We start from the raw sequence: 20,512 nt of genomic DNA, 5'->3' as shown, positions 1-20,512 counted from the left end.
GAGGTCGCAGAATTTTGGTATAGCCACAAGGCATTTGTGCGCATTGCACTGCTTGTTTCCTTTTTTTCTTTGCTCATTTAAAAATCAAAGACAGGTTAGGAGCTTTAAATTATCAGACATAGATTTCAAAGGCTTAAGTGTAGAACTCGATTTAAAATGTACTTAAATTTCTCTGAGGAATCGCAGTTTGTGAAGCTAACTGTCGGCAAATCCCTTCGCCCCAAGAGAGCACGACCAGGCTAACAGGAACACAACCATAAATACATGTACAAAAAAGTGTCGCGTCTTAGCACAGTTCATCTCCAAAGACATTCTTTCACTTCAGTGGCCCCGTTTCTAATTAGAAAACAAACAAACAAACCAACAAAAAAAGGCAAAGACTACCCCCCCCCACCCCCCCAATAATGAGCTCAATAAACCACTTCCTCGACTTGGGACAAAAAGAACCGTTGTGGAGAACCCCAGCAGCCCCACCCAGAAGAACTTTATCATGTCTATTTACTCGCTTCCCATTCTCAGTTTCAGGGCCGTGCGGCACGAGTAACGTCTACATACGCGGCGGGGGCTGTGATCGTTGGCGCCAAGTTCAAATAATAACTGCAAAGGCGGACAGGCAGAGGGAGATATTAAGCATCACTCCATCCCCAACCCACAGAGAAGTCTGCCAACATGCCCCACTTCCTCCCAATTACAAGCCAGTGCCCCATCAAAATAAAAGAACCAACTTTCTTTTGATATACTATTACTTTCGTCATTATTTTAAAGGGATAAAATAATGGATTATTATTGCTCTAGTCACGTTGCCACCTGAGCACTTGTTCATTTTTAAGACCACTTGTTCACAGGGAAGGGGGGGGGGGGGGAGGGATGTATTCGTTAGCGACGCAGCTGCACTCCGACACAGCGAGCGCGTTTGAAATTCCCAAAGCGTTAAGGTGCAAAAAATTAGTTACTTCAAGATAAAATTGAAAGTATTAATATAACATAATATTTTTTTCGTATTCCATATCATTGTTTTATTTTTTTTAAGAGAAAAAAGTAGTCTAGTCTGAACCCAAATGGTACAACTCCTGCTAGGGCCTCGCTTGTCACTGACTTTGTTCTCCTCTGACCAGTAGAAGAAAACAGCAAAACATGTCATCAAATTAAAAATGGATGAATTTGTTTTCTACCAGCAGCTGTCTGTATATCAACTGTTTGGGTATCTCTTCTTTGTTTGGGAGTAGTTTTTAAATTTCTGAGCTTCAGATGAGGGTGTATCATTGCAGTTTATCCTACACCAGGGGTCACCAATGAGGTGCCCGCGGGCACCAGGTAGCCCCCAAGCACCTCAGGAGCAGCCCGCTGACCCGTTACCAGACACCAAACAAAGGGAAATCTTGCTGAAGGAACAAAAAAAAAAAAAAAAAATACCCAGTGGCGACAAAACCAAAGGACTTATTTCTGTCAGGATAGACCATAGATCACCAGAGATATCTAGAAGCAGCAAACCAACAGCCATAATAAGAGCAAACATTAATTTCCTTAAATGATACTCAATGGAACAATATGTGTGAGACATACCATGATTAACTACTGTAGTTCTAGTATATTAGGATGCCAGAGAGAAACTTTTAACCACAGCTTTGTCAGTGTGTCCTCGAGATAATCTTTACCGGAAAAAAAAAATAAAAAAAAAATAGCTCCTTTCCAATGCAGAATGTGTGCCCCTTTGTGATGTCACAAAAGAGCCCTCGCGCCACAAGCTTCAGGTGACACGCTGCATTGCAAATTCCGCTGTCAGGCGGACACTTTGCAGCAAGCCGTCTGCAATCTGCTGAGTTCCAGGATGAAAATGAAAGAGCTGAAAAGAACACAATGAGTTTTTCTTGACTGACCATCAGAAAACCATCTTTTCCCAACTTTCGGCAGCCAACCGACGTGAACCACTTGCAGCAACAAAAGACCAAAGCGCAACACTGGCACCGGGCTCCACTGTGCTATTCTTCTACTGGGTTTACTACAGTGTGGCCGTGCGATTTGAAAAAAAGGCAATTGGAGGCAACCGTTGGACACTTTGCTACACGAGGAGAGGACAGAACGACGGAGAAAGGAAAACTCCACCAGGGTAAACAGGGACTCGCGGAAGGACTCTACAAGTGTCACGGTTTGCCGCATCATCCCTGTTTTTGTTTTTGTTGCGGTAGTTTTGCGGAGGCACATACTAAACACACAGCTGCTGTTCAGCTCGTCCCACCCACCCACCCCCCCGCAGAGTGGCGCTCCGTCAAACTGCACTTTCACTTTCACACACTTTCCCATTCACTCCGTCAATACCACTTCCCTCCATCCTCTCCTTCCGTCACTGCGTGTCTTGGTTTGTAGAGAAACCCTGTGCGTGTTGAGTGCGAACTGAGATTTCACAAAAAAGAAGGAAAGAAATAATAATAATAAAAAAAAAAACGAAACGCTGCCGGCCTCTATTGCTAACACAGGAAAAAAGAAACGTAGATTCAGTAAATCAGGAAAATACTGCGCTTTCATTGGAGGAAGGAAAGGAAAACTATGCTGTTTTTTTTTAATCACTCGGAACACATCATCACAAACACAGAGAGTACAGAGTTTAACAGCCTACGTGTTGTCTAGCTTTTTTTTTTTTGTAAGTTGTTTGTAAGTTTGTTTGTTAGCTTGTATGATGCGTGAAGAGGAAGCGGAAGGTGTGAGGAGTCGAAGGCCCTCGGCTGGCCGGGAACAGACGAGCTACGTGTGATGGGATGGATGGAAGGATGGAAGGATGGATGGATGGATGGATGGCGGAGGAGGGGTTCGTGAAATTGAGTGTGTGGAGGAGTTCGTGAAATCGAGTGTGTGGAGGTGAAAAGAGGGCGGGGCTACTGTGTCAGGCGAACACGGGTTTTTTTCACTAAGCGGTGAGTAAAAGACGAAGATTAGAGGAGAAGAGCAGCCGTCCCCGTGTCGTTTCCCTCCAAAGAGTCTCCAAGCTTACAGTCTACACAGTCGCATGTACAAGAAAGAAGGGGGCGTGGTCAGCAGTGGTGAGGGGGCGTGGCCAAGACAACTTCAGGTGGGGGAGAGAAGGCATGACGGGTGGACGCCAGAGCTACTGGCCTCTGCTGGGTGGGAGGAGGAGGGGGGGGTGGGGGGTGGAGCTACAAAAGAAAAAAAATAAAAGGTCAAGATCCTTCTGAGGGGCTGCTGCTGCTGCTGCTGCCCCCCTGCAGTGCCCCCTGCAGGTGCAGCAGGGAGGAGGCAGAGGGGCAGCCCACAGACGCCAGCACCTCCATGAGGGAGACGCTGTGCGGGGTGAGGCGGCGCAGGTGCTGCAGTGGTGGTTGTAGTAGTAGTGGTGGTAGTGGTGGGTGGGGGGAGGCGAGGGGGTGGGGGCTGCCGTTGTCCTGGGGGGCCGGCCAGGTGACGATGTCGGCGCCGTGGTCCGTGCGAGAGCGAGCGTTCTGGCGGAAGTTGAGCTTGAAAGACTCAATCTGCAGCAGAAAGTTGGAGATGAAGCGTGGAAGGAGGGAGGGAGAGGAGGAAGGAGGGAGGGAGGGAGGTGTGGTTGGGGGTGGGGGAGGGGCGGGGCAGAGGGATAGCAGAATTAGATGCCTGGAAGATAAGAAGCCACAAGACGGCGGGTGATCAGCGTCACTGGACAGACGACATGATGATGATGATCGTAAAATGATGGTGACATCACAAACAGATATTCGTCAAGACACATGGTAAAGGTCCCATATTATAGAAAAAAACTCACTTGTCAGCAGCACTTTCCGATTTAAAAAACACAGGTGGCAGAAATGAGAAAAGTCATTTACTGGTAAAATGTTTTGCTTCTAATGTGTTTTAAATAGAAAATATGATCTTTAATTCCAGAGAGATGGACAATAAAGACAATATGGGACCTTTGGGAGTTAGATCAACAATGTGAGTTCAATGTTTTCGGGTCACGTCGTCCCACTGGAGCGTCACAGTGTTTTTCGTTCCCCTCCGTCTCCTCCGTCTCCTCCTCCTCCGTCGACGCGAGGCAAAACCCCCGGACAGACAGCAGGTGGCGCTGGCGCGGCAGCACGCAACACACACTTACTTGTCTCGGGGATAAGAGAGTCCAGGGCCTGGGGCTCCCTGAGGCCGTCGCCATCACAGGGAGCCCCGTCTTTCAGGCCATTGGCCTGGCCGGGCTCGGGGCCCGAGGCCGGGGCCACGCTGTCGCTCGGGGGGGTCCCATTCCCCTCCGCTGTCTCCTGGGCCCCCTCAGCCTAGAAACACACAGCAGGGGGCGTGTCAATCGGTGGGGGATGGAACAATCTGGCTCCAAATCCGCGCCGCGGCAAATATCTGAAGACTTAATGACTGAGAGGAGGAGGACGGCTTTGTTGTTGTTTGCCTCATACGGCTCGTGAGTTATGATCAAGTACGCATGAGCCATTATCAGTCATTGAGAAGACCGATAACACACACTTATAAAATGTTTTAAATGGAGTTGATGCCAATTCACTGGTGCGACAAATCTGGTTGAAGGACTTGGAGCCAGATCACGGTGGAAGGATGGGATGGAATTTGCAACATAAAAGAAACTCATAAGAAGAAGAACAATAACAAAGAATAACGCATCAAATCAACAGCGGAACATGCACCGTGAAAGCAAAACACATTAAAAATGTCAATCATATCAAATAAAAGAAGAAAGTGCAGAAATAGTGATTGTTTTTTTTTGCTTGAGAGCAAACAAGATTGACTATGGTGGCTGAAAACACAGTGCTAATGAGGCTGTTTGGAGACCAACAGTTGATTTATTTAAGGTCTGAGTGCAGGACACCAGCGGCCTCCACTGTAGTGGTGTACGATGGAACTTTTTACCCCCTGTGAAACTCCAAAAACATCAGCAGAGCCTCTGTGGGCAGTGCAAATGGGTCAAATTTTGGGTGAACTGACTCTTCAACACAAAGCAGCACCGAGGACACAGGCGCACGATGACCAAAAGTGTGCAGAATCTTTTAATTCTGTCTTTTTTGCTCAGTTGGAATTATCATCTTTTTGTCGTTTGGCCTTGAAAAGCATCAAAAATGATCTAAAATTAGAGCGTTTGACACTCGTCTAGCGCAAAAACACTCCCAGACGGGTTATTATTAGACCCAAGGGTATTTTTAGCGCCACCGCTTGACTGCTGACTGTGCATCTCCACACATCTGAGGAGGGTGCACGCAGGAGTTGAGCAAAAACGGTGCAGCACGATGAGAATGTCGGTGTGATGGGATCATGCAGATGGATGAGAGGCCGGCTGTAGGCTGAGGGGTCAGGTGACATCATCCCTGATCCCAATTCCAAAACACCTTCCTGCACCACCACCACGACGACAACGACAACAACAACAACAACAACAACAACAACAACAACCCAACTGTGGACTGAGATGGATTTTATTCCCAAAGAGGCAGAGAGAAGATTCAAAGGCGTTTATAATCAATCAACCTTTTAGTTTTTTTGTGTGTTTGTGCGCTGAGCTCACCATCACACTTCCTCCGCCAGGGCAGTGGCTCAAGTTGTCCAGGGAGCCCACTTTGGACTGGGCCTTCTCCTTGAAGTTGACCTTGTGGGATTCAATCTTCACGTCGCCGCCACCTGCGGCAGCAACACGCGGAAGGCGGTGTGAAAACGAGCGGACCTACAGTCCAAACTGCTACTGCCGATACGAAATGAAAAAGCACCGGTGGAGTTTGAGCCGAGACGGCCCACGGTTCAAGTGCTCACCCGGCTTGTGCTTGATGTTGGCCTTGGAGCCGCATTTCGACGTCACTTTGCTCAAATCCACCTTCTTGTTGAGTATCTGCACCTGTTTGGACAGCAACGGCAGCAGCAGCAGACGTTTGAAATCACGCAAAAGACACAGAAGCAAGGATTCCTTTACACCTCAACGTAGGTGCTGGAGGGCAGGCAGAGTGCTGCAGAAGTGCTGGGACCAAAGATTTATCATTTCAAAAGAAAAATGATGATAATTATTAAAAACCAACCACAGATTGGTGACCTTTCAGCACTCAGGCAGGTTTATAGGACGCGCTCCTCTTCATCCTGTGGTGTCAAACTACCAGAAACCCCACAGAGGAGGAGGATAGACCCCTCCCCTCCCCCCAAAAAAGCTAGCAGCATCGATTTTCCCATAAATTACCGGTTTCAGTGAGTTAGTGACGAGGGCAGGACGACACAGAACAGAAGCAAAGGGAGAAGGTGGTGAAGAAGGTTTTGGGGGGGGGACAGGAAGGGGAAGCTTGCCAGCGTGCTGTCCAGCCAGAATCTACAAGGAGCTCAAAGTATCGTTGTTGTTTTTTTTAGGCTTTTATCACAGAGACGTTCTCTCAGTGGGAAGCGTCCGCACGGCCCGGCTCGTCCAGGCAGTACTTACATTCCCTCCGCCAGGAACGTGCTTCATATTGTCCTTGGAGCCCAGGCGGGAGCCCACGTGGCTGAAGTCCACCTTTTTGGAGACTATCTCAACCTACGTGGACACACGGCAGAGCGGCGGGAGGGGTGGAGGACACCAGGAGGAGGAGGACGCGGAGGAGGAGGAGGAGGAGGAGGAGACAGGAGTAGAGGAGAAGAAATCACCAACACAGGTTAGGAAGGAGGGTGAGGACAGGCGGGGGGCGGGGCGGAGCCAAGCTCACCCGAGCAAAAAATAAATAAAAATAAACCTGCTAAAAAAAGCAAAGCAAAAACAAAAAAACACACACGTTCTAGGTCGTCTGTCAACTCTTATGTTTGAATTTGTGTTGACAGATTTGTTTCCAAGGGGGGAAAAAGCTGCTGCTACTTTAGAAGGCACACAATAGACACACAACATGCTGTTAATACACACCACACCTGACCAGTGACACAAACAACAGTTACACTGTAGTTGCTCATAGAAGAGGGAGTCAGCAGAGATCCCTCCGTTATTTTTTTTAATGAATAGCAATATTTTCATGTAATACATAGAGAAACACGTTGCTTAGTGTACGACCCACTGATTGTTGAATTTCTTATTATTTTGATTTGCAAAAGTTTGTCTTTTTGAATCACAGTTCATGGCATAAATACACAACGTAACGGGGAGATGGATTTCCAACCAGCAGAGGGTGCTAGTGTCCCTCACCAGCTCCCAGTCCTTGGTGGCCAGTGAGGTGGTGCGATGTGGTCATTGTTTGCTTACCTGAGGACTCTTTTTTACCAGAAATAGTTTAAAACAGAAAGAGAACAATGAAAGTGGAACTGAAAGAGAGCCATGGTCAAACCAGAGCAGGGAGGGCGGGCGGGGGGGGGGGGGGGGGACTCACTTTGCCCTGGCTGCTGTCTTTGGATGCTAGGAGCCTGCTGCTGTGAGATGCAGATGACACCTGGGGAGAAAAGCCCCACCCAAACACAAATGGGATAAATGCAAAACACACAAAAAAAAACAACTGAGAACACAACAGGATGTGGAAAGAAATGATGACTGAGAAAAACAGAAGGGAATGAAGAGGAAGGGGAGGGGCCTGACCCTCGTACCAGCTTGATGACCCAGGAAAGACTAAAAGTCACCACATCTGGTTAAATATGAGTGAAAACCCATATTGTGCACTAACTAACTATCTTGTGAGTAATGTACTTTGGTTTGCATGCTGCTAAAAAAGAAGCCAGACGTTCTTAAAATAGCCCGGCGCTATTCTTATCACAGAGTTGTGGGCCCTGAGAGGAGGTCAGACAGCAGGAACTGATGAAAAGAATGAAGAAAGGAGGAGTGATGGAGAAAATGAAACAATGCAGAGCAAAGCCAAGAGGAGCGAAGAAGAGGAGGCTGGACTGGTTTTCAGGCTGTGGTCAGTGTGGTGAGTGTACTGGGTGAACTGGGGCAACAGCAGCCGATAGATGCCGGTTAGTGTGTGGCCTGTTTTCATTGGCCGCTAGCAGAGAGGTTAGTGTCCGTACCTTCCCTCCGCCCGGCTGGTGCTTGATGTTGTCGGTGGAGCCGATCTTTGAGCGGGCGTTCCGGATGTCGGGCGCCGTCCCGGGCCGGCTGCTGGTCTTGGCGGCGGCGCCGATGCGGGAGGTGGTCGTCTTCTTCTCTGCGGTGGCGGCGGTGGAGGAGGAGGAGGGCGTGGCCGGTTTGGCGGCGGTGGAGGAGGAGGAGGGCGTGGCCGGTTTGGCGGCGGCGGCGGTTCGGGTGCGAGAAGCAGTGGGGGTGGAGACGGAGGACCTGGCAGCAGTTGTGGAGGAGCTGCTGGTCCTGGGCTTGGCAGAGTCGGCTGAGAGGAGAGGGAGGAGTCGAGAGCGTCACTTAATGTTGTTTTATGTCACCTGCTGCAAAACAACAATCACAGAAATCTGCAACTTAATGTTGCTTTTCCAAATCCTCCCCCCCTCCCTCACTTCCCCCCAGCCACGCTGCTCTGACTGAACACATTTGAGCCTCATCATTCTCCGTAAGCACTCTGAGCCGAAGCTCCGGCGACCGCTCGCACCCCGCTGGCATCAGCCGCACGTCGGCTTCTGCCTCTGCAAAGCGCTGAGGCACGCTGAGAGCTGAGAGCTGAGAGCCGAGAGTCGAGAGTCGAGCGGCTTCCTTTGTGTCGCTGAGACGTGTTTCATTGAGGAAAATCCTCGCACTCGGCTCCGTGTCTCTATAAGAGCAGCGTGCGGTTTGAACCCGCGGTGGCAGATTAGGAGGCTGGAGGCTGCATCAGCAGCAGCAGCAGCAGCAGCAGCGGTGGGAGCTGTTGACAGCAGGGGGACGGGAGGAGTGTCGACAGTAATCCACGTGCTGCTGCTGCGGGGGGAAAGTTCTTAACTCTCGGAGGCCTTTCAGCAGCAGAGCCTCCTGAGAGGCAGCCTGCCCTGCATTGTCACGCCTGGACAGCGTCTGTGAGGCCGCCGCCAGCCTGCTGACAGCTCAGCTTGTTGCCACAATGTCAGGCAGCTAATCTGTGAGCAGCGGCGGTGTGTGTGTGTGTGTGTGTGTGTGTGTGTGTGTGTGTGTGTGTGTGTGTGTGTGTGTCGGGGAGTGAAATATCTACTGAGAGTTAATGACACCAGTTTGCATTCTGGGAGTACGTGGTAGTTTGTTATATCTAAAGTATGTAAGTATTTTGGAATATTTTTGTGTCCTCTGCACTAGGGAAGAGTTGATCAGATGACGTGAGAGGGTCCGTCGTACCTGCAGAGGTCTTCACAGCACCAGGCTTCTTCTCCTCTCCTGGTTTGCTGTTCATCTTGGAGGCTGAGACGCAGGTGGTTGGTACGAGGTGGGGCACAAAAGGAAACAATGAATAAACAACAATCAACCTGCAAAGCTGTGCGTGTGTGTTGTGTCTCGCCGTGCTCGTACCCAGAGGCTTTTTGGCTGCGGCGGTGGCGGTTGTGCGAGTGGACGCTGTTGTTGTTGTTGTTGTGCGTGCTGACGTGGTGGTTCTACTGGCGGCGGCAGTTCCGTTTTTGGTGGCAGCGCCACCGGACGCCGTTTGATTTGAGGTGGTAGCGCTGGCCTTTGGCACAAGGGGGCGCTTCTCGGTGGTTGTCTAAAGGGAGGGAGGTGAGGAAGTCAGCTGCGGTTTTGTTTTGTTTTGAACGTTACAAAACCGGCTTACGAAACAGTGTGTGTGCATCTGGCGGCTGTCAACACATTGCGCAAATGTTCTGTGACTTGGCAGGAAAAAAAAGAGAATATAAATCAGGTCAAACATTTCGCCCCAGTGAATGCGAAGGCACACTTCATTCCGCGGCACATTTCCCCCCACGTGACCCCCTCGGATGAAGCCACGCTCCACATACAGCCGAGCATGTCGTGCTACGAGCTGCACTGAGTCACCGCGCGTCACTGCCCCCAGGTGCCAGGGAGGGCTAAATAAAGGCTGTTAATTTATCTGTTGTGGCGCCACTACGATGCAGTTAAGGAGGCCACCACTGGGGGCAGCATAGTATGACCTTAATGACACCAGAGGGAGCTAATCAGAAAGAGAATGTGCAGTTTTAGTTTTAGAAGTGCGGACCTTCAGGGAGTTTGGGGCCAAAAGCCGATTAATGATGTGAAAATTTTGAGCATAAACTGTAAATGTGCAAATACTGAGCCCGTAGCTGCAAAACCAAACACTTTCACTTCCTGTCAATTGAATTTTTTTAAAAGTAATTTCTGATAAAGTTGTGCCTTTCTTTGCTTGTGGTTCGCGCCCAAGATACAACAACTGCGGAACTTAATCGGCCGCCACTCACGACAGCTGCTTTCCCTCACATGCCCAGGTGGGGGCAGCACTTGAAGTCGCTGGGGGACCCAGACGATGGTGACTCCGCCCTAAAAACTCACCTTGGGTTTGACATCACGCGTAGCAGCGGTGGTGGCCAAGGACGTGAGGCGGCTGGCGGATGCAGCGGGCGCGGGGCGCTTGGCGCCCCCTGCTGCCGGTGGTGCCCTGGCTGCGGCGGCAGCGCTGGGCTTTTTGTCCAAGGAGGCGGCGGCGGAGATGGCGGAGGGGGCGGGGCGGCGAGCGGGGGCAGCGGCGGCACTTGGCCGCGTTTTGGTAGCTACCGCCGTGGTGGCTTTGGCTGCACTGGTGGCAGGCTGCCACACGGGAGCGCCAAGGTGCACAGGAGCAGATGGAGGGCAAAATGAGGAGGGAAAGCAAAATGAAAGAAAAAAAATGAAATAATAATAAGGAAATGATATGAGAATAGGGCAGGTTACGCAGCAACAAGCAGCAATGTAATTGTAAAAACCAAACCAGGAAAAAGAACAACAGCTGGGATGCAACAATGTGAAAAGAAGCAGCAGCTTTAGCAGCAATGCTAATGGATGTCTCTCAGCGAAGCATATTTTTTCTTGCTTGTCGTGGTGATGACTGCTTGAAGTGAAAACCCACCTTGCTCTTCTTGTCCACACCTCCCAGCTCTCTGCTCCCGTTGACGGCAGCTTTGGCTTTTTTGGCCTTGTCTCCTGCTTCCACTTTCTTGTCCACCTTCTTCTCTGTCACCTTCTTGTCGTCTACCTTCTCGTTTTTCGTCGCCTTCTTCTCTGCCGGCTCCTGGGAGGGTTTGGCCTCCTCGTCCTTTGTCTCCGTCATGGCCTTTTCCACGGCAGCCTCTGCATTCTGGGTTTCAGCGACTTCTGCAGGCTTTGCGACCTTGATCTCCAGCTGGTCTTCGGTCTTGGGCTGACTCTCTGGGGTCTTCACCACCTGGTCCACCTGCTGCTCCTTGACATCCTTCACCTCGGTCTTCTTCTCCAGCATCTCAGCCTCTTCTTTAACTTTGACCTTCTCACCTTTGTCCATTTTTTCCACATTCTCCACTTTTTCCGTCACCACCACCTTCTCCACCTCCTCCACCTCCTCCACCTTCTCCACCTTCTCAACCTCCTCCACCTTCTCAACCTCCTCCACCTTCTCAACCTTCTCCACCTTCTCCACCTTGGCAAGATTGTCAGCTGGCTCCTCTACCTTGACCATCTTCTCCTCTGTTTTCTGCAGCACTGGCTCCAACTCTTTCTGCCACGTCTCACTTTTTTCTTCCACTTTCTCTGCCTGTTTCTCAGGCATCTTGACTGTGTCTGCCTCTTTCTTTTCCGTCAATTTTTCAGCCTCCGTCACGACGACCTTTTCAGGGTCCTTCTCTCTGGGTTTTTGGGGCTCCGTTACGATGACTTTTTCAGCCTCTTTCTCTTTCATTTTCTCAGGCTCTTTCTCTTTGACGTGCTCAGCCTCTTTCACCGTCACCTTCTCCACCATGTCCACTTTGACCTTGTCGGCCTCCTTCTCCTTGACCTTTTCTTCCTCCTTATCGTTCCCCTTCTGCGCCTCAGCAGCTCTCTCCTTCTCTTTCTCCACCTTGGCCGGAGCTTCGGGGAGGGTGAATTCTACCCTGACGCCCCTCTCATCAGCTTTCTCCAGAGGTTCAAACTTGTCCGGCTTCTCTTCTTTCTTCTCCATCGCGTCTGGTTTCACTGGAGGGACAGGTCGTGATTGTGTGAGACAACATACAGAATGGGTGAAAGAGGGAACAACATCAGCAACATGCTTACTGGTAGCAGGAGGTATCAGTGCTTGTTGCAACTGAACAGGCATAAAAACATCATGACTCAGGCTTCCCGAGGATCAAATCATGCAAAAGCTAAACTGTCCTAAATCTGTGTCCACTCTTCCTCTGAGCCACTGGTAAGAACCCCAGGAGAGTTCCCAGCTACAACAGGATTATCCCACATTCCATTCTACTATTTCATGTTTTTACATTTATTTAACGTCAGGAACCATATATTAAAAAAATGAGAGGCTGCGGGGGCTCAGATCTCCCGCCCCTCCCCGTCTGTTCGGACCAGCCGCTGCATCCAGGTGATGCAGAGACTGATCTGATATTCGAGGAATAGCGGCTTTGAATGAAAACTGACAGGCAAAACGAAGAAATTCAGGATCAACTTTTTTCCTGATATGCCTCTCAGCATGAAAGCGCGCCTCGACCGTGACACGCTGTGCAGCCTTCAGCTCATTACACTGGCAGCGGGGTGTTTTGGATCAATACCAGCGTCGATACAGATGCAGCTGCTGATGTCTGCAGCAGAGGGTTTTCCAGAGGTGGGAGCTCTGTTCAGTTCAACAAGGTTGTACTGTATTGCACTATGAATCTAATCAATGTTTTTTTTCCAGCTCGTTGAACGGCCGCAGCGAGTTTAAAACCATTAACACGATCGAAAAGCCAGAAACAAAAAACAAAAACAGATGTGAAGTTTGTAAAATGGATTAAAAAAAACAAAAAACAAAGATAGAAAGAAAACCTACGTCGTGTCCTGTTAAATTATTCCCTGACGGGAAGAAGTCAGGAGAAGATACGTCTCATGTGGTGACTCACTGAATGAAACATGAGCATCATCCGACCTCAGGTGATGATGACCTAACACCGGGGTGTCTAGTGTCCCAGTTCAGTGGAGCTGGATACTCTGATGTAAACAAGCTTTTTTTTTTTTTTAAATATATATATACATATATATATATTTAATTTTACTACCGTTGTGCTGGACACGTTTTCAAACTCACTCACCTGGGTTCCTCTCACACAACAAGTTGCAAACTCACCCCCTTTAAAAAACACATGCTAGCACTTTAGGCTAAAAAAAACGTGGGCAAGTGGAGGGAGGAGGAAAGAGCAGAAGGAAAGCGGCTGCATGATGTGGGAATTGGGGTGTAAAGCATGACACTAATGAAATGGCACTGCTCGCTTATGTAACATACAGTGACTCCAGACATGGAGCGGAGTCTGAAAACACAGCAAACCAAACCCAGTGAACATTAATAAATAGGTGAGTAGAAAACAGTGACCCAAATAGAGCAACAGCCCACAGCCAGCGGGGACAAAGGAGCAATAACAGAGAGAAATAATGGATTGGTGGCGAGATGACTCGGGCTCAGGAGATCAACTCGATCCTTTAATTGGGACGGAAATCGGATCTGCGACGCAGCTGCGACAGACCAGGAGGAAACGTCTTCACCCAACATGCAGACGGCAGGAGACACTGTGACTGCAGCAGATCGGAGGTTATGAGCGTTTAGATGTTGAGGTCATCGACGGTTGAGGTCGTTGAGGTCAGATAAAGAGGCAGCAGAAGGACGGAACCCTGAATAATAGATGGCTCCAGACAGCAGAGAGCATCTGGCTGCAATTCATTAGAGGCTTTCATTAGCAAAATAGCATCACTTAGCGCTCATTTAGGGCCGCTGAGCCAAGACTCTCCTGGAGAGCAGCGCCTCAAAAAAAAAATCTTATTATGCTCCAGTATGCCAACTCTGCTCGCTGATTCAAAAAGCTGTTCGAGTTGCTTTGTGCCAAAGGTTTAAAAAGGAGCTCGGTATACACCAGGCCTGATGCGTTTTTCACTCTTCTCTCCTGGTGAGCAGTTTTATCTGCTCATTTTTTCATGGAATCAAGTGGAAGGTTAAGACAGGGCCAGGCTGAGAGCAGGCAGAGCTTATCACCGCTCTCTTTTCATGCCCGACGGCACAGCTATCAGAGCAGCTGTGAAGTGGCGCTGCGTTGGACTTTGAGGGGGTCTTAAGTGTGCTTAAGTGTGAGGAAGATACAATGGAGCTTTGCCGACAAAAAAATAAATAAATAAATAAAATAAAATAAAATCGCAGTGATGTTGCATTCTTTCAGTGGCAAGAACACTGCCATTCTGAGATTGTTAAAAAAACACTGATTTAAAAACAAGACAGCAACCCTGAAAATGGGGAAAATAGAATGTGGACTGGAACAGGCAGCACAAGGTGGAACGGAAGACGCGTGTGTGCCGACCCCGGGCGTTTGCACGGCCAAGGGATTTGCTGTCCTCTGTCTGTTCGCTCAGACGCAGGCAGATGGACAGAGTGCTGACCGCCTGCTTTTCAATGCATCTTTCTGAACTGAATCAGTCACTGTTGTCGCTTGTCACAACTCGTGCTTGTTTTGTTTTCATTGTCTCTGCATATGTACATATATAAATGTATTATATATATATATTTATGTTTTTTGCAATCCCCAAAAATTCAAGCAACCACATCGCGTGCTTCCTGTTTGCCACGCTCAAAAGATGATTCTGAATATCCTGTTGTTTTTTTCTTCCTCTCCACCCCACCCAATCCTATTTCTTCTCCTTCTCCAGTCTGCTTGTCATTATTTCCACAACCTCTCCAGAGAGACGGATTTAAAACCACGGCGCAGTCCAATGCACATGTGCAGCTCAAACAATATTGTGAATTTCCTGTTTCGCATTTTAAATAGGGCGCCAACAAATTCATTCACACACACACACACACACACACACACACACACACACACACACACACACACACACACACACACACACACACACACACACACACACACACACAACGAGGGGTGTTTACGCAGCATCTTCTCGTGACCTTGGTCCAAAAATATAAGCGCAGAGCCTGAGGCTCACCGACTCCACCCCTCTCCTGCCCAGCCACTAGGGGGCAGAGTGCATCACAGAAGCTGGTGATACTCCAGTGGCCAGGCTGGCAGCCGCTCACTGTGACACTGTGGCAACGTGAAGAAAAGACACTCGCCGTGTGCAGGTTTGGAGGACGAGTCAGAGACGGACAGGCGGAATAAAATGGACGGTTCATCAGAGAGAGCAGCACCGCACTGGGCTGCAGCTCCCAGTCAGTGACCCCGACCACGACCCACATCCAGCCATCTTGGCTCTGTCTTGTCTCCAGGCAGCAGCGTCTCGCTGGAGCAGCAGCAGCAGGAGCAGGAGAGGGGGAGACGGACGGGGAGGTGGGCTGGAAACCAAGGGGGCGGGGTTGCATGACCACGACTGTGTACCTGTTGCCAGATCGGCTCTTGCACCGTCAATGCCAGACAGACAGGCAGTCAGACAGGCAGTCAGACAGGCAGTCAGACGGTACCTCCACGGAATGCCAAGTAGCAAGCAGTGTGGAGAAAAGGGTGGGGAGGGGGTGGAGGGGCTGCTACTGGCCACTCACGCCTTTCCTTTTCTTTTGTTGCTGCCGTTGTTGCTTTTTTCACTGCCTTACAGTCAGACACCACCCCGCCCCCACCCTCAGTCTGCCTTTGCAGCTATTTTTTAAACCCAAGACCCCCGTCCACGCGCACACACACACACACACGCACACGGTGTTTTAAGGCAAGACTGCAGTCATTCAGTAATCTAATAAGAAAACACACCATGAGCACCAGCAGACAGTCCCATTGTGTTCAGCCTGCACGGCTCCATTGATGAATAAAGTTCCTGATTTTACACTCAGTTACCTGAACTTTAAAACTGACTAAATTTCTCCAAAAATTAACCTTTGGCTGCATCCAGCTACGACCGCTCACGGCACGGATCCCCGCAGGGCCGCCACCTACCGTCCAGCGTGATGAAGGGGTTAGAGGTGGGGTTCAAGCCCAGGCTGGCGTAGCCACCGGTGGCAAGGTCGCCGTCATAGCCGCCGCCGCCACCGGCCCCTGCGACTGTTGGCCTGCTGCTGGCCGCAAAGTCCAGTCCAGCGTGCACGTCCACTCTGGAGTCCTCGTCCGACTCGTCGTCCTCGTCCGATTCGTCGTCCTCGTCGTCCGACCCCCTGGACGGAGTGAAGGCCTTGGGGCTGGTGGGCACCGGCAGCACGATGCCCCCCAGCTCCTTCTCCACGGTGAAGCCCAGCGGCGGAGAGTCCAGCGGCGAGCCGGGAGAGGGGGAGGGACCGTCCCTCAGGGGCGGGAACGGCGGGAGGCAGAGGCGGGGCTCGGGCGGGGTCCGCCGCAGGTCTGTCTGCGTGGCGCCCGCCGCCGAGAGCGTCGGGGGAGGGGTCGGGGGCTGGTCCTCCGAGACCGTTAGCGAGCGCTTCATGGAGTTGGGTGAGCGGCGAGGGCCACCTGCGGGCGACACGCCGGGGTCGGCCCCTGCCGGGGTCCCGCCTGGGTAGGTGTCAGGCAGCTCCAGGCTGGTGGGCACCGACAGGTGGGAGCACTCGGACATGGCGCGCCGCATGGCCTTCCTCTGCTGCTCAGCCCGGCCCATGAAGCAGGGCTCCAGCCCCTCTTCCATCTCCTCCTCCTCCTCCTCCTCCTCTTCCTCTTCCTCCTCGCTGTCGTCCCTCGAGGAACCCTGGGAATATTCCGGAACCCCCAGGAGCTCCTTCACAGCTCCCGTCCCAAACTTGTTGCCCTCTTCCAGGGCCCCGATGACGCAGTAGTTGGGAGCCACCTGTGGCATGGCCACCTTCGGGCTGGACTCGCCCAGACTGGAGCTGCTCCACGGTGATAGAGGAGCGTCAGAGCCACGAGCGGGAGCAGGAGCAGGAGCAGGAGCAGGAGCAGGAGCAGGAGCAGCCGGGGCTTCCAGCTGCCTCGCCGGGGATCCAGGAACAGGCGGCAGAGGGACCCTGGCGGTGGCTCCACACGCCAGCGCAGAGGGCATCCTGCCCGGGGAGGCCGGGGACGGCGAGGGCGAGGAGGACAGCGGGCTGTCAGGACTGTCCCCGGCGCTCCCCAGCGAGCCGCTCCCCAGGGACACGCTTCCGGAGATTCCCGCCGCCTTCCCCGGGACCTTCAGATCCATGTCCATGCCACCCCGTCCGGGCTGCTCGAAGAAGCAGAGCTTGTCTTCATCCGTCAGCCCGGCCCGACCGCCCACCATCAGGGCCCTGGGGGCGCCCACGTCCACGGCGGGGGGGCGCTGCCAGTCCCAGGTCTGAGGCGGCACGGCGGCCGACGTGCACAGCTCCGTGTAGTCGGAGAAAGGCGAGCTGCTGGGCTGGTTAGAGAAAGAAGACATGCCGTCTCCGTCCTCCTCTCGCTTCGCCTCAGACTAAATCTGTCTCCACCCTGGAGTTGCCTGAAGGTGATTCTTCACCACTTTTGTCTCCACCCGGCTCTCCGTCCGTCCTCGCCCTCCTTCCTTTGTCGCTTCACTCTTCGGTCCCTCAGGTGTGTGTGTGAGGAGCCTCGTGCGTGCGCCGCCTCTCCGCTCCCGACTCAAATACACACTGGTACTCAGCCCCCTCCCTCTTACGCTCTCCCTCCCTCTCTCTCTCTGGTTCTCACACTGATTTTTTTCTCCCCCATCATGTGACCCAGTTGTGGCTGCCAATTGGCCTCAGCCTTGCCCAAATCCCACCCACCGCGGTGGAGTGAGTAAGCCTCCTCCCCTTCAGCTTTCTCTTTCAGTACACATTTTTCTCCTCTCAACTCTGCGCGCACACGCGCACCCGTGAGGGCTGTGCGATGACTAAATCAAGCGCTCCGGGCTAGACAGGATTTGTACCCAAGACCTTTTCCAAACCAGACACATTCTGCACATCTCATCTCTTCACGCACGGCTTCAGCCCTGTTGAGCAATTTGCTGAATTTCTCCGTTTAGCTGCACATTTGCACCTCACGCACTGCCTCTAGATTCTAGCGGCTCATCTAGAAAAACAAACAAAGAAAGAACTACGGTGTGACTCTGGTGTATTGCTGTGTTCACTGTCAACCTTTTGAGTACGGCTGCAAAATGCGCTACGACGATGACGGGTTTGGCTAATTAAAATGTCACAACACAAATGCTCATACACCCACCTAGTGTCTACTTGATGGCGATGCAGGGGGGGAAAAAAAGAAACACTCGTTGAATGATATGTAAAAGATTTGCAGCCGTTAGATTCTGTCAAAACACGGTCGGCGCTGCGCAAACAACAGAATAAAGATTGGCGGTTAGCCGCCGTGCCGTCAAGGCAGGGGTTTGAAATCAAATGCAGGGAAGAGAAAGAAAAATGAGTTTGCCGTGTCCAAAGCCGCAGCTTTAGACACACGAAGTAAATAAAAAGAGTGAGACAACCGGCAGGAAAGGCACTCTGACAGGGAGGGGAAAAGTCAGAGCATCCAGGTGGAAACGGAGGCAGGGACAAGGATGCGTAGAAAAGATGTGAAGGATTGAGATGATGAAAGGACAAAGAGATCAGACGCTTTATGGTTCACTTGTGTCGTGGTGCATTGACTGTGAGTTTAAACCCCACCCGAACCGCAGCCTCTAGCGCCACCCTGACCTTTGCCTCTTCAAAACCAATTCTGAAACGCTGACAAATTCGAAAGAGGTCGCTGTCTCTCCCAATAACTCTGAGTGGACGTGACGGAGCCGCATTTTCAAAAATGTTATTGAAACATTTGTGCCGCTGGTTGCGTAACGCCCTCCCTACCTCCCTCCCTCCCTCAGCCTGCCTGCCTGCCTGCCTGGTGGACTGTGGTGCAGTTTGGAACATTTTAGAACTGATTGCATGTGTGTCTACATGCACAGTGACTCAGATGCTGTTATTGGTCTGGCAGCGCACCAGGAGCGGTTGAACTTGCCTGCAGGGCGGCGCTATTTTCACCTCGGCGCATGCAGGTTTGGTATTTTGGGAACCCACCATGAGCCTGGCTTGAAGGCCACGCGGAGGGGTGTGTGTGTGTGTGTGTGTGGCTTGCAATCCAGGTTGAAGCGTCACACTGGTATGCGGCGCTGTTTCCTGGTGCCCTTTCCTCTGGGTGACGCCTGTTTAACCAGGTCATCCTGCTAATACGCTGACTCAGAGAATTAAAGAAGTGCCAGATAGTGAAATAGCTGCTCAGTGCAAAACAGCAACTGCATCCGTCGGAACATGCGCACTCTCCTCTATTTGGGAGAACAACTTTACAAGTTCGACTCCCTATTGGACGACATAACAGGCAGACAGACTCGGTTATTGCTCTGAATGTGCTCCACTGCGTAATTGTCTCAGAACTTGGCCTGAAGCAGGACGTTCCGTGTCTTTTTCCAAGAGTTCAATCTCGGTGCCGTTGCCATAGAAGCAACCTGCCCCCCCTTTCCTTCCCCTCTAAGCCCCGCCAGTCAATCGGAGCAAACAGCGACGGGTGACCCCTAAATATTTGGACAACGTTAAAAGGCCGATTAATGATGTCCAAACATATTGGCATCATCCCGAGGGACAGAATCTCCTTTCAAACGACCCGGGAAGAGACTGTGTGCCAGACTCCATCAATAAACTCTGACACTCTGCCACTCAACCAATCAACACACCGCCGCCGAGTCGCTATCAGGCGTCACACCTGCTCAGACCGACGGGGAGGTGTGAGCAAACTGCCGGCCAGCCAGACTAGAGTGCCTCTGTCTGTCTCTGTCCGATATTTCCCCCACTTCCTATTTGCTCCATGCTGTCCAGAGCTGACACCAGAGACCTGTGGGGGAGACACACACACACACACACACACACACACACACACACACACACACACACACACACACACACACACACACACACACACACACACACACACACACACACACACACACAGCTCACCAAACAGATGACCTCACCCTGTCTGAATGGCTGGCTCGCACACAAGCACAAAAGCTAAAAAACCTTTAATGTAATTGCATTGGGTGACTGAAGGAGGCGCTGTGCCTAATGACGCATCTTGCAGACCCGTCAGTGGTGACAAAGGCTGCGGCAAACAACCGAGCTGGTTACGGTGCGGCGGAGCTCTTGTTGTCTCAGGGTGAAAGAAACCTCGACTCCAGTGGAGCAGCAGCTTTTTAAAATCTTTAGAAAAGATATTTAGCCCTGTGTTTACAGCCCTCTGCTAAAACTGATGTTTTTATGGACCTTCCCCATGTTTGGAAGGAGACAAAAACAAGTGGAAGGAGTCAGTGGGCAGAGCCAACACCTGGCAGGAGGCCGCACTGTGGCCACAAGTAGGCGGTTTGTCTGGGTGATTTTTCACCCCTGAAAGACGACTGAAGCAAAGTCGTGACTCGTGAGGATCAGTGGTGTGGAATGCAAAATAAAAAGATGAACCCAGCAGGGGGTGTTGAGGAAGCGGATGTTGGAGTGAGGGAGAAGGTTTATTTTTAGCCCAATGGCAGGCCGTCACAACACCCCCAGTCCTCACTAAGCATCAATTGTTGCCTCCCTTTCGTGCCAAAGCAACGGCCTCCTGTTGCTATGGCAACTGGATTCCTCATCAGCATACCAGCATCCTGCCCCCTGGGGGTGGTGGAGTGGTCGAG

General features: G+C 51.3%; 1 protein-coding gene across 11 annotated transcripts in view; it reads right to left on the bottom strand.

Moving 5' to 3' along the window:
* Nucleotides 1-3,343: 3,343 nt before the first annotated feature.
* Nucleotides 3,344-20,512, bottom strand: part of LOC142902474 (uncharacterized) — a 34,582-nt gene continuing 17,413 nt past the window's right edge. For 2 of the 11 annotated variants that reach the window (XM_076047571.1, XM_076047577.1), the window contains 11 exons: nt 10,857-11,935; nt 10,304-10,558; nt 9,332-9,521; nt 9,161-9,223; nt 7,936-8,252; nt 7,305-7,364; nt 6,395-6,487; nt 5,746-5,827; nt 5,504-5,616; nt 4,082-4,253; nt 3,481-3,603 (listed from right to left, as the gene is read on the bottom strand). In XM_076047571.1, coding sequence (XP_075903686.1) covers nt 3,596-3,603; nt 4,082-4,253; nt 5,504-5,616; nt 5,746-5,827; nt 6,395-6,487; nt 7,305-7,364; nt 7,936-8,252; nt 9,161-9,223; nt 9,332-9,521; nt 10,304-10,558; nt 10,857-11,935 — 2,432 coding nt within the window. In that variant the 3' untranslated portion in view covers nt 3,481-3,595. Of the gene's footprint in view, nt 3,604-4,081; nt 4,254-5,503; nt 5,617-5,745; nt 5,828-6,394; nt 6,488-6,995; nt 7,190-7,304; nt 7,365-7,935; nt 8,253-9,160; nt 9,224-9,331; nt 9,522-10,303; nt 10,559-10,856; nt 11,936-15,855; nt 17,607-20,512 lie in introns of those variants that run through there. The other 9 variants (XM_076047573.1, XM_076047574.1, XM_076047581.1 and 6 more) reach the window with 9 other exon arrangements.

The sequence above is a fragment of the Nelusetta ayraudi genome, unplaced genomic scaffold, assembly GCF_046127955.1.
Source record: "Nelusetta ayraudi isolate G7.1 ecotype Tasmania unplaced genomic scaffold, CSIRO-AGI_Nayr_v1 ptg000094l, whole genome shotgun sequence".
Classification (NCBI taxonomy): Eukaryota; Metazoa; Chordata; class Actinopteri; order Tetraodontiformes; family Monacanthidae; genus Nelusetta; species Nelusetta ayraudi.
This window is presented reverse-complemented; position numbering and strand designations above follow the sequence as displayed.